At 37.9% G+C, this 20645-nt stretch overlaps 1 protein-coding gene across 1 annotated transcript in view; it reads left to right on the top strand.

Moving 5' to 3' along the window:
- Positions 1-1543: 1543 nt before the first annotated feature.
- Positions 1544-20645, top strand: part of PPP3CA (protein phosphatase 3 catalytic subunit alpha) — a gene marked incomplete at its 5' end in the record, with an annotated part of 114245 nt that continues 95143 nt past the window's right edge. The window contains one exon of the mRNA XM_010162636.1: positions 1544-1744. Coding sequence (XP_010160938.1) covers positions 1544-1744 — 201 coding nt within the window. The remainder of the gene's footprint in view (positions 1745-20645) is intronic.

Raw genomic sequence — 20645 nt, 5'->3', positions numbered from 1 at the left:
CATTGTTGGTTGTAGGTGTCATAGCTTCAGGAAAATCCTGGTGGTATAAGGGACGTCATAAACTTTCTCCTTCTCCCCCTGTTGTCCCACATCCAAGTCCAAGAGCACTCAGGCTTCAGTGTATTGCAAAGACCCACATTCATTAGTCTGCACTGCGTTTCAGTGAATGGACTGCTGGAGCTAGGGCAGCAAAGAGGAAAAAAAAGAAAATTAGACCAAAAAAAAAAGAGCATTTACTGAAGATGTTTGTGTTTAAAATCTGTGGGAAATAACTGTACAAAGTGAAGTTGTTTATTATCTGCTCGGTTACTTCTGGTAGCGTAAGTGAAGAGTTCTCGGCTTGGGCGTTAAATGATGGGTGTCATTTGCGGGCTGTTTCTGAAATATGCTGGTTGTGAAATGAGAAGAAAATTGAAGCTAACAGATGCATTGATCTGCTGCATTAGGGTTTCACATCTCACAATGTGGCAGAGCTGCCAGTAAGACATTCAGCGGGAGAGACGGCCCTTTGGCAGGGACGAGGTTGCACTGCAGATGCAGCCAGCCAAGACCAGCCCTGTGGCCACCTCCTCTCCCCACTGGGAGCTCCTGAATAACCTGAGCCTCCCACAGCTGTGTCAGGGATCAGTGTCATTACCCTGTGGCCGGCAAGGCAGGTGGTGCTTAATGCCACTCCAATTGAACGGCGAAGGAAAGGGGGTTAAGCTAGGATAATGCTCCAGCCTCATCCTGGCAGCTGAGGGCATCACTTCTGAGCTTTCTCCAGCTGGCTCCAGGAGAGCGAGAGCAGGAGCATCTGAAGTTTACTGTACACCTCAGACCTTACGTGATGGCAGTACGCAGCTTGCTAGTCACTGCCATGTTGCTAGGGCAACCTGCCTATTTATTCATTTATTCCCAACTTCAGTCTGATACATCCTCTGCCCTGCCTTTGCTGGAGTGGTCTGTTTGGCACTCAGGCTTGCTTTGATGGGCTTCAAATGTATCTTGTGTAGCTACCTATTACTTACACAGGGAAGACATCTTCCATCCCCCTACCCCAAGTCGTTAGAGAGAGGTCTGTCTTGGATTTTAGCATTTTAATTGGAGTGTATCTATGCATGTCCATGCACGGAAATTAAATACTGCACTTGTTTGTGCATTTTTTTTCTCTTAATACAGGGGAGCATTAGATCAATGTTCTCTAGTACTACTAGAGCAGTTTAAGCTCCATTCCCTTTTTTCCCTGATATTCCCATGCCTTTCTGGGGACTTGTTTGAATGTGTCTACCTGTAAATGTGGCCTAAATCTTCCTCTCATTTTTTTATAAGCGTGAATTAGTTGTTCTTGCATGCATGAATAATGTAGCCTGCCGAATACATGTGTGCTTTAATAGTATCTTTGTTAATCTATGTACAATTGAAACCACAAATTATAAGAGGCAGTAGAAAATTCATGTTAACACAGTTTTGCAGCAGATATGTCTTTTGAAATTTGTCATTGTCAGTAATAGAGACTTTGCTGTAAAAAGTGACCAGATATTTTTGTTTTTTTTCCACTCAGCTGTCCCATTTCCTCCAAGTCACCGGCTCACAGCTAAGGAAGTGTTTGATAATGATGGAAAACCTCGTGTGGATATCTTAAAGGCACACCTTATGAAAGAAGGGAGACTGGAAGAGAGTGTTGCTTTGAGAATAATAACAGAGGGAGCTTCAATTCTCCGCCAAGAAAAAAATTTGCTGGACATAGATGCACCAGTCACAGGTTAGTATGGAGTTAGGATGATGGAGGGGTTGGTTGCTGATCTGGGACATGTTATGTGATGCATTAGTGTTTGTAGCTTCCTAAGGAGCTGATAAGCAATTGAAAATAATGTATTCTGTCCAATACTCGATTCTTTCTCTGCTACTACTAGGATAATGGAGGCCATCAAGTGACTTGTAAATTAGAGCAATGCATCACACAGCCCTTTCTGTTTCTAAGGCAGAGAACATTTTTAGTCTTTAGAAGAAGATTAGAGGAACTTTCTTAAACTTGAAAAGTTATCTGGCCTTTTGCACCAGGTATTAATTGCATAATTTTATAGATGTCGTTTACCATAGTAGCACTGTTCAGACATACAGACGACATTGAGCTCTGAAGGAACAATGGTGTCAGAGTAAATGGAAATTTTAATTAAATGCTAAAGAAAATAATGAGTGCAGAAAAAAGGAAAAAAATTAGCAGAATCCCAGTTTGTGTTGCCTGGGGGATTAATGAATTGTGCTGGTTGCAGAACCCATCCTGCCCTTGACTATCAAACACTACCACCCACTCATTAATCCTCAGGAAATGCCTTATACTTTAAATTTCCTTCTCTAATTGTCTCCTGTCTCCAACTGCATTCTGAACATATGAATGCATTTACTTGCTCTAATGTGCCTCCTCCCCTGTTTTGTTGTTGTTATCGGATATGAGTGCATTTTTGGCAAGAAATCAATCTGTGGCATAGCAAGTTAGCTGCGGGGCAAAAGATAACTAGTTCCAGCCAGCTTAAACTATAAAACTAAACCATAAAACTTGGTTTAAGAAGGCAGGTCCTTTTGTCACTTTAGTTTCTGGAAAGCCCTGACAAAAGTAAAAGAAATAGGTTTATCTGCTGCAGAAGGGTTACCAGTCTTTGTGTATCAATACTGGTAGCATTCACCAAAAACTACATAGAAGTAGGGAAACCTTCATTTTCAGGAAACCTTCTCTGAAACTGAAGAGCATAGTGCCTGGCCTAGAATAATGCACAAGTTATTAAAGCTTGTAATTTTAAAAATATCATCCAAATACGGGATTGTAGCTTGACCCAGAGACATAATGTGTATCATCTTTTATGTAATAATTAGCTTGTCATGCTGCTGTACAATTCTGCTGGAAAAGATTTAAATCATGTTGCAGCTCACAGATGAAGAAAGGAAATAGGACAAATAAAAGTATCTCCCGAGTAGACTGAGAATAAAGTTCTACAGACATTTTCTTTGATACTTCAGGATAAATGGGAGAAATCATAGAGCTGCAATACTGTTGTCCATAAATGAGTGGCATACATGCAGAAATTCAACCATTCTGTGGATTTTCTTTTTTTTTTTTTTTTTTTTTTTTTTTTTTTTTAAGTGAGGTTGGTTTTGCTTGTTTTGTGGTTTTTTTAATCCATTGAGAGAAGTAGACTGTAGGAGAACAGGTCTGGTGTGTTGTGTTCCAAGTGATTTTCCTACATCCATGTTTAATATTCTCTCTCTCTTTTTAATTTTTCCTCTTTAAAAATTATTTCTTAAATGCTTTTGAAGGTATTGGGATTATATAAGGTATATAAGGTATCTGAATTATAATTTGGAGATTAATCTCCTGAAGGTTACCCCATTGTATCACAGTGGTATAATTTAAATCTTTGATTCTTTTTTCAGTTGAGCCTACATCTTGCCTTGTTCCTGCTTTTGAAATTATTCTCATGCAGTGATTGTGATACTGCAGCATTCTTCAGGGTGGCTGGTAGCTACTCTTTTTAAACTAGCGTAGAAAAACTGGGCTCCTAATGCTTGTTAGCAGGGTAGCTGAGAAGTGCTAATGTTCTGTATGAACAAACATGAAAGCTGGTGTTATGAAAGTGATCATCAAAAGAAGGAAAAAAATAAATCGTGGGGAGGAGGTTGGGAAAGCTTGTGAAGCATGTTGTTGTGGGCCTGACAATTTTCTTTGTATGAGTAGTATGACAGCAGGTGACTGGATAAAGAGAATATCAATTGACCGATGATGTGGTGGAAGTGCAAAGTATATAGGCAATGAAGAAATAACTATGGAGCAGAGGAAAGCTTTTTTCAAAAGTATGGAAGAACAAACAAAACCACTAATAGACTGGAGAAGAAAATAAACTTTAGATTTTAGACATGGCAAGCAGTCTTGTTGAAGAGTGACAGTCATAAATCATTAATATGGGATCCTTTGTGGGACATACATTCATTTTTTAGAAACATATCCCTGTAGCTGATTAATGAGATGATGATCATCAAAAAAAGAGAGAGAGAAGAGCATAACTGTTGAAGTAAGAGCACTGAGGATTAGCAGAGTGATGATATACTTGATAAATGCTAAAGAACATGAAAAGCTTTTTCTTAAAGCCTTGTGCAGACATCCCTCAATTTGAAATCTCTCTCCTGTTTATTTTAAGAGATGAAATAATTGTCTTCGGAAAAAATAACAGAGTTCTGTTTGTAACCAAAGTCATGTGAAATAAAGTGTGTACATAGAAGACCTGGATTTGATGAATTGTATAATGGGCAGGAGGCATGCAAAGAGCCTTAATGTGGAATGCATAATCCAATACTTTGCATTCATGTATAAAACTTACTCTTTGTCTGGGTTAGCTGGAAGCTCCAATGTGATCGTCATTTAGAGTGAATACAATTTGTTTTCAGATTTGGCAAGGTTATAAGCCTTTTGAGGTATTGCTGATTAATTCATTTGCAACCTTAGCTCAAATTCTCCTCATTTGCTACATATATATGTACATCCATGCGTAGTTTGCTACAGTTCTGGATTACAAACAAGGTGAACTATTCCTGCAGTTGTTACACAGGGCTGCTTTTCACTGGGTATGAATCTGAACAGAGCCCAAACTAAGAAAAGACTCCAAGTCATCTGCTATCAGGACTTTTCTTGCATCTGGGCAGTGTTGAGGCAACTTTGTCTTGACTTGTGAATGTGAGTTGGGAAGGATGGAGTGAACGGAGTGAAAAAAAGTGAGTGTGTCGGGGGAAGAATGAAAGCAGGGATGAAAAGTGGTGACAGGGGCTGCTTAACAGATGACAAGGAGGTAGTTGAGACTGGCTACTTGACTTGAAGACAAGAATATGTGATAGAGGTGGATAGCTTGGGAGAGAAGGAAATGGCCAAGAGGCTGAGTCAGAAGTTGACAGAGGATGGCTGTGCAGGCAAAGTAGGAAGATGAGCAAGAAGTTGACAGGATATTGGGACTAGCTGGGCAAGGCGCCCGGTCTCGGAGGTGAAGGGGCACATGGAGTGGACCTGACTGCAGACTGACAGCTGTGGTAGAAGCAGTTACCAGTACAGACCTGTGTCATGATAGGCAGCAGTGAAGGGCTGCCACAAGGCTTATGGGGTCATCTGGGTTTCCAGTGTGAGAACGAAGTGAGCCAGGCACCGTGGGCTACCAGGATGCTTTCCAGTTGCCTGCAGCACCATGGGGAATGTCCATGCCAGCCTTCACTCACCAGGGAATGGGCAGACAGCAAGGGGACCAGGAGTCACCTTCCACAGATGGATTGTTCCTGACTTCTTAATCTATACGCTCTTCGTTTGGAGGCATGTGATCTTCATCTTAAGCTTGTGGGTTTAATGAGGTTGACCTACCACTAGACTACAGCTGTTCAGTGTTCAGAGGAAAGATGTCTCTGTGGCAGCCTTAGAATTTCCAGTCCTGTTTTATGTTCGTAACAGGATAATGACACATGGAGAAATTGGCTCATTTTTAATTGTTTTTTTTCTAGAAGGCTAAGGAAGTATATCTCTGAACCTCCCTGATGGCAATATTTACTGAAGTCATGCTCCAAAGAACAGTTGGGAATGCCAGTTTTCTAATTGCCTGGGTAGCTCTATGTGGCTTTACTATATAGATTTGTCACTATACAGAGCAATTCTGGGCAAGTGATGTATGCTACCCTTTGCATGATGACTTGAGTATTACCTGCTTTTTTTGATGGACCATCACTTCTAGATCTAAAATCTGCTGTTCTTAAGTACTGAACACTCTTAACAGCGTGCCAGTATCCCTTTGACTTCAGCACATGGGCAGCTTTCTCTGTGAGTGAGTATACATGTGTACCTCTGTATATTATAGAATTATCTACAGAATGATAAGTTCTTTGGGTTTTTGAATGTGTTATGTCAGGAAAACAAATTTAGGGGAAGCCTTTGGCAATGTCATCTTGCTTGGCTTCCAGTCTGTCAAATGGGCCCTTTAGCTCACCTGTGTTTTGAAGACAGTAATTCACACATGTCTTTTGAAGTGATGAGATGCTGCTATACTGAGTGGTGTTGAAAGTATGCGAGCAAGCTGATCATGCTGTCTCCAGAGTAAGGTTCATAGAAGTTTTGTAACTAAAGCACGTTTCACACAAGTGAAGAGAACACAACTTGAAAGTTGTTCAGTGCATGAGTATCGTTCTTTCTACCCACTGCATGGAAAAGAGCAGAAAGTGACTATATAATTAAGGAATTTGTAGCATAATGCATATGCAGTAGAGGTTATACTTGAAACCTTAATTCTGTCACATAATAAATACGTTTTGCCAACATTTGTGGTGTTCGCTTTAATTACTGGATGTATGATTTATTGACATTAGTGGACCTCAGTTCACTGGTCCTTTTCAAAGCAACCAAACCTGCAGTTTTGTAACATGATGATAAATTGTTGTTTTTCAACATCTGCAAAGATTACCAGCAACAAGAGGTTAAATAGCGTTATTAATCTGGAGGGGTTGGGATTAAAATACAAGAACCCAAAGGTCATATTGCAGAATTTGATTTCAACAGCAAAGTATCTGAGGACAACAGCCAATTCCAGCTTGAAGCTAGATCTAATTTTGAAGTTGACCCTGTTTTGAGCAGAGCAGGTTGCACTAGATGACCTTCCCACCTTAATTGTTTTGTGATTTTAACTTTTCCCTCCTTAAATGACATAATTGACTACAAGTTAGATCTAGAACTCTAAGTTGAATGTCTGTCTGATATCTATCATTGTGTGTCTTTGCTTGTACCTTTTCGATTTGGTTTTTTTTTTTTGAGGATATTGTTAGATTTACAGATACTGAATTAAAATAGCATGATCTCTCTTGCACATATGACTGCACAAGTGAAAAGGCTTGTAAGAGATGTGTGTTGGTGTTTTTAAGGTAAGTCTTTTTTTCCTGTTGATATCTATTTTAAAAGTAGTTAACATATACTTTGTTTCTTCTTGTAGCATTTCATGTCTCTCATTTTATGTACTCAGTGTGCACTCCATTAGTCTCTGCCCATCATTATTAACAAGTTTCCTCTAGTAAACTAAGAACACAAAAACCTAAGTCATATGCATCTTAATAAACCTGTGCTTTTTTGCATATGGTACTTCCATGTAACGTATGATCATTACGGAGGCAGCTGCCTGTGTACAGATGTTCTGAATTCTGTTCCTGTAGGTGCCACCACCCATAGTGGCAATGACAGTGGTTTCTGGCCTGATGACAATAGCCAGACCATGTGCAGACACAGGTTCAGCTTCTGTCAGTCCCTCATTTAGAAAAAATGGAAAATAGGTAAAACAAGCATATACTCTTGTTCTAAACCTTCACATGCTTCATTGAGAAAGCCCTGAATCTATGCTATCCTATGTTCAAAGCTATCTGAAATGCCAGGTGCATGCAGCTTGGTATGTGAAGACAGGAGAGCACCAAATGGAGACAGAATAAAAACTTAATGTGGCAGCATAGAAAGTATCTCAGTCTCTGCAAGTCTTTTCCTTGTTCATATTGTTTTCCTCTCCTAGCCCTGTATTTTGCAGCTCCCACGTTTACAGATGTGGTAGATGCAAGGAAACCACTGTTGCTTGCAGAGCCTTCCTTGCTATTCCCTTTGCATCACATAATATAAGGTAGGGTGCGTATGTATTTCCAACAGGTATATAAGTACTAAGCTTGTGCATGCTAAGAAGGAATACACCCACTTGCAGTTTCACTGCAGTGTCCTTGGCTAAAAAATTCCATTGGCTTCGTTGACTGTTGTTGGTATGGAAATATAACTTAAATGCTTGTATTGCTTGTAATGTTTGTATTGTAGTGAGCACACTGACAGTTTTTGCCATTTGAGCTCTTCAATTGGTTGTAGGTGTCTGGGGATAGCCAGTGTGGGAACAACTGCAGCAACTCTGGTGACCTTCGAAAACCTTTGGTGTTTTATAGGTCCATAAAAACTATGGAGCAAAAGCCCTTTCCTGCCAGCATGTGTCTTTTTATAATCCTTGAGAATTCTAGATATTCTCTGGGTACGTTATTGCATGGGGTGGTAGGATCTCCTGGGCCTGAACGTTTCCTCATGTTCCGCATGCATTTTTCCTTTTCCCAATTTCTCTCATTTGGTAGCATAAAATAATATTAGTAGGTTGCTAGTGCTGTGCAAGTTAAAACTTTGTAACCATTGAGAATTTCTAGCTAAAGTGATCAATGCTAAGACAAGCTAATAAAATTATTTATGGTCACATTATAGTATAAATGCAATAGTGTTTGAAGTTGCATTGAACTGTAGCACACATGTAAATGATCTGATGCAATTGGAGAGTCAAACTAAAACAGTTCTTTCTGATTTTTACCTTTGAAGCAGTTTAAGATAGAATTCCAGCATGGAAAATTAACAAGATTGCTTATTAGGGACCTACAAGTACTGTAAGATCTATCCATATTAGCACAACATCAAAGTTTGTCTGAAATTAACATTTCAGTAAAAACAATTTTAGTTAAAACTTCTTTATTTCACACTTAAATAATTTAATTTATACTCTAAATCTAAAGTACCATGATTACTGTTGAGGAAACTATTGAATTTCCAGGACACTGTTATAACTAAAATATTGTGTTGTGGAAAAAAGCATTTATGTGATCAAATTGTAAAACTTCATCCTGAGTGGCTGATGTCTTGGGACTCCCAAACCTAAAAGCTTTAATGCTGATTTGAAGTCTAGATGCCTGCAGCTTCTGAGGGTAAGTGTTAAACAGAAGAATTATTCCTTCCCCTTCTTTGTCATAATGCATTCATTAAAGTTATCTTCAAAAGCATCTTTAATATTGTTTGTGATACTAAGAGTAAGTAAGTGATGGGGTCTGCCCTCCGAACAGAGTGCTGGTTACAGTACGACACTTTTTTCTGTGTCTTAGCCAAGTAGGGGTAACTTTCAGTTGTGACTAACTTCTTTAGCTGCTTTAACTATATTGCTAGTCATTCTGAAAACATGCTGGTATTTTGTTCATTCTAGCCTTAAAGTGCACGGGAGTCCCAGCTATTCCTAGTGTAACTACATCAGTTTGAGTTTCTGCGTTATACTGGTATACATTCCCTGTGTGGACCAGTAACACCTGAGAACTGGATGCATTTCAGCAAATTATTCTCACTCTCAGAATAAATTGCCTGCAGTTAATTCTTCTTCATCATAGGAGAATTAGCTTTGACTGCAGTGAGGTAAATGTTAGTTTGAAATAAACTCTGACTTGTTTCTTTCATAATATCAATTCACAATCTTGTTTGCATAAAAAAATACAACATTTCAACAGAACAGGTTGAAACTATGGAAGAAGAGGAAAGGGAAAGTATCAACAGCACTATCTACTCTTGCATCTTTCTTGAAAGCGAATGATAGTCCAGTTCTTTTTATGTGCCTGTATAAGGCAGTCGTGTTCTTTGGCTTAATAAATGAATTAGACTTTATGAAGAAATATTTGCCGGAATTTTTAAAAATGTTTTAAATATATTTTCTCAATGTGCACATGAGCACAGTTTGCTGATGCAACAGTTATTTCCCTTTACATATCACTGTTGAATATGTTATTAAAATACAGAGAACCTGCGTGTTAAACTCCTGTTAAAAATAATTTATGATATAAACATACATTGAACAGCTAAAGTGAACTTGATTGGATCCTTTAATTGGATTGCTGATTAAAACTGACACTACTCCAGTTATTTTGCATGCTTCATTGAGAACTCATAATATATCAAATCACTTGTGGCTTAAAAACTGGGACTTCTGAAAGAAAGTGAAGATGTAGGTATTCTTTTTTTTTTTTTTTTTTTTTTTTTTTATCTGTTCCTTCCATAAATGCTTCTGTTGGTTCCAGATACGGATTGAAATATGCGTGCTTGCAACCCTGGGAGAGCAAAGTGATTGCATCTTGTAGCTTAATTGAGCTGCTTCAGACGTTAGCATCTAACATTTTGGCAGAGCTGATGTTTTCTAGTAGCAGCTGTTAAATCTATCATTATTGGCAAGATGGTGGATACTACAGACCATATTCTTTACAACTACCTCACTTGTTCTTATAAATAATCCATCTATAGTTAACTTGCTTTAGTGCAAAAATCATAGTCAAATAAACCAAAGTGAAATCAGATAGGGAGCTTAATTTGGTACTGTGAAACAGAGGACCAAATATGTATTGGGCTTCAAGTCAGCACAGAAATTGCATTAATTAAAAGATAACCACCAGCAAAAATACAAAAACAACTGCTTGCAAATACCTAAGTCTAAGTCTTTAGGACTTTGTTCTCAGCAACTTTTATTTAGCATTTATTTAGTGGGTGCTGCCTCATCAAATAAATACTGGTGGCACAGTATAGCATATTAGCATTTCTTCTAGAGCTATTCCAAGAAGACATAGTACATCATAGCAGTGGTGTTTGTTGTAGCTTTTCGAAGATTTTTGTGAAACTTGTAAATCAGGATTTATTTGCTTTGCGATTATGTAGTCAGTGGCACAACCTGAGATAAAACTGGGTAGTTCTGGGTTTTGACACTTGGATTCTTTTTTGAAAGTAACCATGATGTTTGCACTGTGTAATTCTCATGAGAAAGAAAAAGATCCTTTGTTCTTGCCTTTTGTGTTCTCTTAGCTTTGCCTAGTTATTTATCCTTTTGATTCTGGCTTCAGGTTAATTTAACTCAGTCTTAGGTGGTAGTTTATATTGGCAAGTGGTGTGGGAATGCAGTGGGATCACTGCTGAAATCGCAGCCACCCATGTTCCTTCCACCCCCGTTTTGGATGGAGGAGTACTGAAATGAGTAAGACCTAGAAGGGGGTAGAGGGAAATTCCATCATCTGTTTGCCTTTTTCCCCAGCGAAACAAAAATCTCCCAGTCATGCACAAACCAGCATTTCCCACTTTGTATGTGTGTGAAGTAAGAGGATCCTGTTTTATATGTATGTGAGGCTGGAACGGGGATTGATTCTGTCTTAATCCCACCATACCTACAAGAGCTGTGATGTAGAAATTAAGCTGGGAACAGCCATGGGAGAGAAGAAGAGGAACTGGAGGAGCGCAAAGGGGTGAAATAATAGCAAGACAGAGACAAACAGTGTTTTGTGTCACCTGATCATTGCCACTTAGAGGTACCACTGCATTCATCTGATTTAGGAATAGCTGTACAGATGTGTGTGTGTCATAGAATCATAGAATGGTTTGGATTGGAAGGGACCTCAAAGATCATCTAGTTCCAACCCCCCTGCCATCAGCAGGGACACCCTCCACTAGATCAGGTTGCTCAAAGCCTCATGTCTGTTGTGTCTGTTGTTTAGGGTCTGGTTGTGCTTTTGGAGCCAACACCACCCATCTCTTGCCTTCATCTGTGCTTTATGTTTATGTCTAACCTTTCACCAAAACCTGACTGTGAAGCACTGGCAAGTGCAAAGGAGATAACTAGCAGGTTCCTTCTTAAGAGATATTATAAACATTACCTGTCATCATGTAGGAAGAGCATAACTCAGAGAGCATTAGAAATTGGAATTTATGCTTATAGAAGGATGTTATTCTGGGATGGGTTCTTCTACTTCTTCCTGCCTTTAAATGCTTTTTCATTAGCATTTTAATTATTCTAAAAAAAAAACCCAAAACAAAAAAACAAACAAAAAACCAACTACTGGAGCTGAGACAGATAGTTTATTTTGTTTTCTGCAGTTTATTTAGATAAAATATTTATAGATAATTTGAAAGTGTATATAATATCCTCTGTGAAGATTTTGCCTTTTTAAATGAAAAAAGTGATATAATTTTAAAAAATATTTAAAAAAAGAAACTCGTATTTTAAAATTGTCTTTAAACTCTGTAAAATCTGTCTTCTCTAAATAAATGCACCAATTGTGAAGATTAATTGTGCTGAACAGGAACATGTTTTCAATCTGCAGTTGATTTTGGAAAGTCTTGGAAAGTGTCACAGGGAATTATGACAGTAGTGTATGTGACTTGTACTGGTAGCATGTCAAGCCGTAACATTTTCTTTATTATGTCATTATGTGCCTTTTTTAGGGCAGCATATCATTAAATGATGGGTTTAAAATTGTTCCTTGGTGCTGTCCCCAGAATGACTGTGTTGGCTTCTGCTTCTCTCTTCTCTTAGATTTGGGCATCTAGTTGAAATTCATATACTGATGCCACTCAGGATGCTAATTACTTCCTGAGAAAATACTCTTGATAAGTGAGGAGGATCTTGCTCCTCATTGTCTGACAAAAATCCAACAAGATTTAAATTTTCAAGAGGAATCTAAGTCCTGTGCAGTTTTGTCATTCCCTTTCTCTGTTGCATAAATAATCCCTAGAGCTCAGCAGTTGCATTGGACCTTGTGGATTGCTTGTTTTGAGTCAGTGAGATTTTTTGGATCCAGCTATGTTGTCATCTCTAAAGCAGGCAACCCAAGGACGCAATGACAGTGGATTAAGCTCCAATTTAAGAATCTGTGGCTAAGAATCAAAACCAGTCTTTTGCTGCTTGGCACAAGGGAAAGCGCTGCAGAGAATTCTTCTGGCTCATTAGGTCTGTCAGCATCACTGATTTCAGGTGTTGCTTCTGAAAGTTGAATATTTGACAGTCACTTTCCTTCTACTACTTTTCCTTCTTCCAAATCTACCTTTGTAAGAAATTCTACCTTTACAAGGGGAAAATGCCACAAAAGGATTGCTTCAATCAATATAGGTTGAATTCAGAAATCGAAATGAACTGCTTGTGAGAGTTCATTTCAGGGTTTTATCCAGCCAGACCAAAATTTTTTTCTGAATAATCAAGGAGATAAAATTGAGTTACCTTTGTAAGATTTTTTTTTTTATTAACCTGTATTAATAAAGAATACTTGAAAGTATCATTTTTAATCTATAACCTTAAAAAACAAACAAATAAAACAACCCCTAACATTTCAGCTCATCTTTCCTGCATGTTCTTTTGTGTGTTCGGTGCCCTCTGTGCATACAGCCCAAGACCTACAGGGTGGCAAGGTGGGTTGGGGGCATTGCTGGTGGCCATAGACATCAATCCTGTGACTTCAGCCTTTGACGAAGTGGCAGTGCAAGAACACTTCCATTTTCTTTCTGCTTGGTTTGCTTTCTGTCATGGGCAATAGTCAGAGTTGTCTAGAAAAATAAATTATGAAAGCTAATTTGCTTCTTTGTTCCCCTTCATTTCCTTTGGCACTTATCAGACCTAAGAGGGGAAAAAGTTAGCCTCAGTGCAGATACACAATTAAAAGTAAAGAGAAGTAGACCTAAGAGCTGTTTGTGGTATTAGTCTACATACTTAAAACTATAAGGTTATATTTTTTCCCCAAACTATCTCAAAAACTACAGTTGAAAGGGTAAAACTCCTTTGAGGAGAAACTAATCTTCAGATTCTGAACAAGTAAGAAAATATCTGATTCTGAACTGCAGTTAATTATTAGAGCATTTGAGGCGGGTAAAAGCCATTTCACCAAAATTTTACTTTTAGCAGGTTAGCATGGTAAACAGATTAGCATGGTAAACTAGTGTTAAGGTGAGACTAGGTTGCTCTCTAAGTACAATAAAGCGATCATTGTTAAGGATTTGAGGGTGGTTTGTATGTTATACTTGTTATTTTAAGGATTGATTGCAGCAGATTAAAAATAGGTCTGTAGTCTACTGATTCTCTTAGAATTACTTGGGGTTTGGGGGTTGTTTATTTTTTGTTTTGTTTTTATTAAGGTATCTGCTGCTGGACACAATTTGCTCATTATAGTGGAAAAACTTAATTTCCAAGTACACAGATAAAGGTTATTTATGGCCAAACCCACCTCTTAATATAGGGGGCCGGCATTGAATGTAGTTAAATCCTGTGTAAATCAGTAGTTCTTCTGTGGAAATCCAATAGCATTACACCTAGATTTTATTGTAAAATTAGAGAAGAAACATTAAGGAGATGTGTGGTGCAGAATACTTCTATGGCTCCCTGAATCCTTGTCAAGGGAACAAATGTATCCTCAGTAGACTGATGATTTTAACAATGCAAAATGACTTTCAGGTCATTGGCACCATTCTAGGTCTTCAAAAGTGCTTCTGCTTTTTTGTAGTATAAACGCTTGAGGCTTCAGAATACAAAGACTATGAAATGCATAATCTCCTTCTGAAGGCATGAGCTGTTTAAAATGTAACTGGTTGAAGATGCCATCTGGTGGTATGCATTTGGTATGTCTGGCTTCTTCCTGATGTACCTGCCATCAAGGGCATGTATTCTTTAATGTGCAAGAGAGAAAGAATAACCATTATGGTAAGGCCAGGATGCAAAGGTCTCCAGTTGTTGCTATAGGCATGGGCCAGAAGACTTATAACAAGTGTGGGAGAGAAGATAAGCATAAGCAATTAATGCAAGTCACCCTTTTATTTTGAAGTCTGATTTTCTAAATAAGCATTTGGGAAAAAAAATAGGTTATCTTAACTTGAGGAGGCAGTGAAAAAAAATAAACTGAGTTGGTGTTGAATTGCGGTGGCAATGAAATTATGAAGATCTGCCACCTTTGCTTAGTGCAGATTTTTATGTCAGAAGGAAACATGTTTCAATTCCATAAGCAAAAATTCTAAGTTTTTACATCAGTTGATCAAACCTTGTTCTAAAACCTCAAGGGCTGTATTTTTTTTTTAATCTGTAAGAATAACAGGAATATGAATATCCTCTTTCCTAGTTTTTATGTAAAGACTTTTTCTTTGAGAAGAGCTTTTAAGGTCTAACATTAATTGAATGGGTAAAGGTTAAAACTTTGTAGCAATAGCAGTTATTCACTGTGCTATTGAAGCTAAATTACTCACTTAAACTAGTTTAAACAAAATCAAAGCATTAGTCTGACAAAAGACGTCTATCTTCTCTTACATTTGCAGGTTCTTTTGCTCTTATTTAATCACACACTTTCCCTGGGCATCAGTGGCTTATACTCCAAACTAAAGCTATTTTTCAGCATGGGGTTTCATTCAGTAATTAAGATAATGTTATTTTTGTTATGTTCTTCCTACATTAAGCCCTTTCCTTAAAATCATAGAATAATTTAGGTTGGCTAGTATCTTTGGAAGTCCAAGGGTCCTGCCCCTTGTTCAAAGGAGGACCAGCTTCAAAGATAGGTCAGGGCTAAATTCTCCTAATTATTTTCTCAACTAATGCAACTTCTTCCTTCCAGCTTGCACACATTCCTCCTTCCCTCTTAACACCTGTATTTCTGAAGAGACCTGCTACTGTTCCAACTGTGTAGTGAGGGAGGGAAGTTAACTCCTCACAAAAGCCATCATATTTTTCAAGCATCAAGACTATCCCTCTTCATGTCTACCTCTGTTTTATCAATTATCCACACTGACCATTTTGCTCCAAGAACCCCAGTGACTCATCTGAGCTCAGATCATTTCATGCTAAGCTTCCAAAGCATTTCTTTGACTCTTCGTAGAAAGAGGACCATATGCAGTTACTTTTACAATTTCTTCCCCCCACCCCTTAGTGACTTTTTTCCTTGAAAAATCTGGCCTTGGAAGAGTTGTTCTCTGAGCACTGAGCTGTCTGTCTTTTCTCAAGACCAAATCGTTTCACATGTGCTTCCTGGGACAGACAGTGTTGACGTTTGAGCTGTCATTAATAGCTCTTACTCTGCAGTGCCTGACTGATGATTATTCCCCATTAAGCTTACTGAAGTGTATGGAGGAGAACACGGTGTTCGCAGAGGCCACTATGAATGCCTACAGGTGTCTCATCTATATTCGCCTTGACCACCTACCCTCTCTCTCTGTCTCTGGACTCACAAAGTATTGTTTATGCAAAACTTTAAAGAAAGAGTAGTAATGAAGAGGATCCACCCACCTGATGTGTCCTTATCCCAACTGAAACTTTGGCCTCAATGATAGATAATATTTAAAATGACTTCTATGTCCTCAGGAGTACCCAGGCATGGAATCTGACTTGCAAAAAATATGACTGTTACCTTTATTCCATTCTGAGGTGGCCCAAATCTCTTCAAACTTTTGGAAGTGTTTGGTTCAACTCCTCTTGGGCTATGAGAGTATAAAAAAAAAAAGGGCCTCTCCAAAGTATCTATGTACAGGAAAAGCATGAGGAAAGGAATTTCAGTAAGAAGGGTATGTTTAGATTTGGAAGAAATTAATTCACATTGACAAGAATTTTGTGGAAAATACAGATGCTAATGGTTAATATTTTTGATTTGATGTCTGTTCTGCTGCAATGTCCATTTTTTTCATGTGAGCTAGAAACTTTTCTAAGTAAATAGTATTTATATCTAGGGGGTATACCATTTGTGATCTCAAAGTGCAATTGTTACAGCTGATAAATATGCTGTGTGGGTGCTGTATCAGTTGTGAGGCTCTGGTGTATTTGCATGCATACAGGGAATCATGTAATTAACCACATTAAACTGAATAACACACAGCCTCCCCATTGTTCCTCTTTATGTGTGTAATTAGATGCTGAGAGAACTATAGCAGGAAATAGGAACAGTTTCCTCCTGCCACCCCTCAAACAAGTTTTCAGTTCCAATTAAAATAAATTACATTTTCAACCAGAAGAGATTACTCATATGATATCTATGTCATTTAGAAACAGGCACGGAAAGCCTGGTGTATAGGTAAGTATTAGAAAGGAGAAAGTGGGGGAGAATAATTCAGAAATCCTCACCAACAGGAATTCAAAAGCTGGTTCTTTAAATTGCTCAGTTATGCTCCAATGAGAATTTTCTACTAGAGGCTGAGTAACTGCAGGGTAGAGCCTCCTCACAAGATTTTGGGTACTAGAGATTTCTTTAGTTAAACTGTATGATGTGCTTTGACACTTTGACTGAAGAATAAAGTTTTATAGTTTTCTAGATTTTTTTTTTTTTTAATATTTATCTTATGGGACTACTTAAGGAACAAGTAATATATGACACCTTCTGCCCAAGACCTTCCTATTTTGATCCATCACATTTTCCAAGACTGCGTCCTTTACTGCACTGCTGTGACAATGGGACTTGTAAAACAAACAGAAGAGAAGAAAGCCCTTCATTATGATGCAGATAGGTGGAAGGACAGGATTTTAAAATTATTATTTTTTGCTGAAACGCCATATGTTTCATGTCAAAAATAAAACAGTATTTTGGTTTTGGTATCAATAAAAATGAGAAGAAAAACCACATGGTGAAAATCACATAGAAAATGAAAATCCTAGTCTTCTGGGCTATGATGAAGTTTAAAATTAAAATTATATTTGCATTCTTAATTAATAAACTATCTAAGGGAAACCAGTAATCTACTTAGTAAACATTGTCCAGGATAGGAGCCTTTTACCCTATTCCTGAGAGTAAAATGATAGTTAAGGTGATGTGAGAAAAATTATCTGAGACATTAGAAATTCCTTATTCTGTAGTATCATCATACATATCCAATGACTTTAAAATCTTTTGGTAGACATGATGACGAATGATGGCTGTCCTTGCATAATCATGCAGAAAAACTTATGCTACATTGCAGGAAAAAATGCTATCTCCTGTCCTTTCCTCAAGTATTGTGGTTGTTTAAGGTGATTTAAACATAGTTGTGAAGAAGCATTTATTATATTAAAATTACTGCTTTCCATATGTAGAAAGTCTTCATTTCAGTGTCGTCTTAATCTGGGTCTCCATGGTACCTGCTACATACATTATTTCAGTACACCAGCCAGACCATGACGGGGATGTGGTCTGGGGAAGACTCTTGTGTCAAACAGAAGGGAGCAGGTATATTTTTTTTAAAATAGCACACAGGTTTATATTTTTCAGTAGTTTCTTATTCTGCAAATGCAGTCAAGGAGTGTGAGTGTGTCTAGTGGAGGAGGCTTTTGATAATGCCAATGTCTGATGGTCTTTCATGGTTATCCCTCCTTGCTTTCTTCTTCTCCATTGCATAAACAGACTTTTGAAGCCATTTGTACAACACATCTTAGAGTCCAAATTCAGTAGTGTTTGATACTTGTTGCAGGTAAGAGAACTCTTATCTTTCAAAAAACAACACATGATCTGCAGCTTAACAAGTATAATATTTCAAAAGTTACGGCTGATATACAGAGTATCTTGATTTAAGATACAGAAAAGCAAGAAATCCTGATGTCACCCAGTTTTTGTATAGAAAAAGCAGAGAGTTGGAGAAACTAACTGATCGATCCATGCTTGTTACATTGGGGTTTGGAGCAACCTCACCTTTCTGTGAGTTTTCAGAAGGACTTATTTTGTGAAGTTTAGTGTAAAGATGATCATATAGTTCTGGAGTGAAAATCTGAGCTACATTTGGAACATTTGATAGCGGTTCATGTCTGAAATTGTGTGGTAAACTTTGAAGTAAAAGCATTGCAATGACAATTCAGTTGGAAAATTAACTACACAATATGGAAGATAGTTCATTCTCCTCCCACTTCTTCCCCATCCTTTCATCTACAAAAATAGCGTAATTCCTGGCAATCATCTTATTTTCTCTGCAATTTTCCAGTGTCCTTGATAATATTGGAAAAAGTACAAGTCTTAATTGCTTCCTTTTTTGAGATATATGAAGAGACTGCTCTTCATTTTTTTATTTTTTTTTTTTTTAATAGGTGCTCTTACTTTTTTGGGTTTAAAGTTAAAATGCTGAGACAGTTTTGTAAAATTGGCTGTAATAGTAAATTCAGCTCCTTACATAAGGAATTTAGAGCATGTTCTTGTACTGTCACTGCTGTTAGTTTGCCAGCCACATAACTGCGAATATCCTTTTTGGACTGATGCAATCACTGCATTATTATAATAATAACTTTATACATATTTTTGGTTGAAGAGAGGAAAATAAGTCCTCCAGAAGATGATTCCTCAGGTGAACAGAGCTGGGCATCTAGGTCCTCCATTTTCCTTCCACCTCCTGAAATACTGAGCCGGTATAAGTGACCCTTCCCTCCAGCGTGGCTGTCAACCTCTCGAGTGGTGCTTGTGGTCAGCTTGGCTGGCTGGGGGCTGTTCTGGGGCAGCAGCCTGACCTGCCCGCTGGCTGTCCTGTCCACCTGGGCTTGGGAGCTCCCCTGGACCCGTGTTCAGCTGTTCCAGCATGCTAAGCCCACTGAAATCTAACCTGACAAAAATTCCATCATTAAATATGGTGCTTGACTTTTTGCTGATTTAATATGCTGAAGCAGTTCATTTTGCTCAAGGATGTCTGAGACCAGGAGCTGGAGCAAGGAAGTGAGGGGGACTGCAATGGCCAGGAGCACAATTAGCTGAGACTGCCATGAACCCTCAGGCTGAAATTACGTTTGTTGAAGGGGAATTAGGGAAGCTGAAGGTACTTTGTAATTTTTTTTAAATAAATTATAATCTGAGCATGTTGAATAGCCATAGACAGAGCATGGTTTTTTTAATTATTTTTTTATGTTACAATATTTAAATTACAGGAGAAATGCAACACTTACTGAAAAGTAATTTACTATAGTCCTTATATTGATACTCTGTGGAAAACCTGCTGATATTTTTCTGAGTATTGCAGAATAGTCCTAGACTCAGTATTTGAGTCATCCTGTATCAAACGAACTGTGCTGCTTTTGTTATCAAGAAATTCAGTACAACATGATGCTTCTTTGCTGTGATTTCTATCTGGTAAATGTGCCTAAATTATATTTGTGAAATTTGCTCAAAAGATGGAAAGGTTGTATTTGTTTTCACTAAATAATTCTCTGTGGAACCAGTGTAAGGGAGGTCAATAGAGGTCAACGCCTGTTCAATTCTACGTGTAAAGAAAATCTGAAATTAGTATATGTGTATGAACACATAAGAGACAAAGCTTACACTTGTTTTGAGCTGGGTTTCGTGCACTTGTGTGTATATGTACACACATACTGCCCTCTATCCTGGTGAAGCATCAGACAGTGTATGCATTTGACATAGATTTCAAAGATATTTGAGGTGTTTACAGTAAATAAGCTAACATTCTTCTTCAAAAGTAGCAACATTGCTTGTGCCAGTGCTCAAAATTATGGCTTGATTTGCAATTGTGATTGTTACTTGTATACTAAATAATAGATTATTATATACTAGATGTATCTCTTGATGAGGGGTGCCCATACTCTCTTTTGCTGCAGTCTTCCCAGGGTTTTGAATTCTGTCCTTGCCAGTTTCATTTTGTTGTACTCCAAGGATTATCAGTTAAAAAGTAATTTCTGATGACTTAGCATCCATTTGCTACTTTTTCCTCTTTTTCAGTCATAAAGTTTGTTTATAAAAATTTTTCATCTATGTTGATAAATGATCACCTTTTTGCTCTTGGCTATATCCTCTTTGTGTCATCCTTAAAGAAGCAAGCTAACCTCATATAAGGAATGCCAATGTGTGCTTAACTTTGTATTTAGTTCTGTCCAGAAGCATTTAGCTGTATTCGTCATGTAGGCTCTGGAGACCTGAAGTGGTGATTTTTTTATGTTCTCTCCTCCTTCTATATTTTCCTTTTGCAGCATCTTAAGTGGTTGATGTGGTGTTTCCAGCCTTCCTGGGACAGGCACCCAACATTACATTTCTTTCTATTTTATCTTTGGGTGAGGACTGCTTGAATACTGGGTCTGTGAGAGCTACTTAAGTCTGCTTAAATTTATTTT

This window comes from Antrostomus carolinensis, unplaced genomic scaffold (genome assembly GCF_000700745.2).
Source record: "Antrostomus carolinensis isolate BGI_N321 unplaced genomic scaffold, ASM70074v2 scaffold9062, whole genome shotgun sequence".
Lineage (NCBI taxonomy): Eukaryota > Metazoa > Chordata > Aves > Caprimulgiformes > Caprimulgidae > Antrostomus > Antrostomus carolinensis.
Note: the sequence above shows the minus strand (reverse complement) of the source record. Positions and strands in the feature narration are given on the sequence as shown.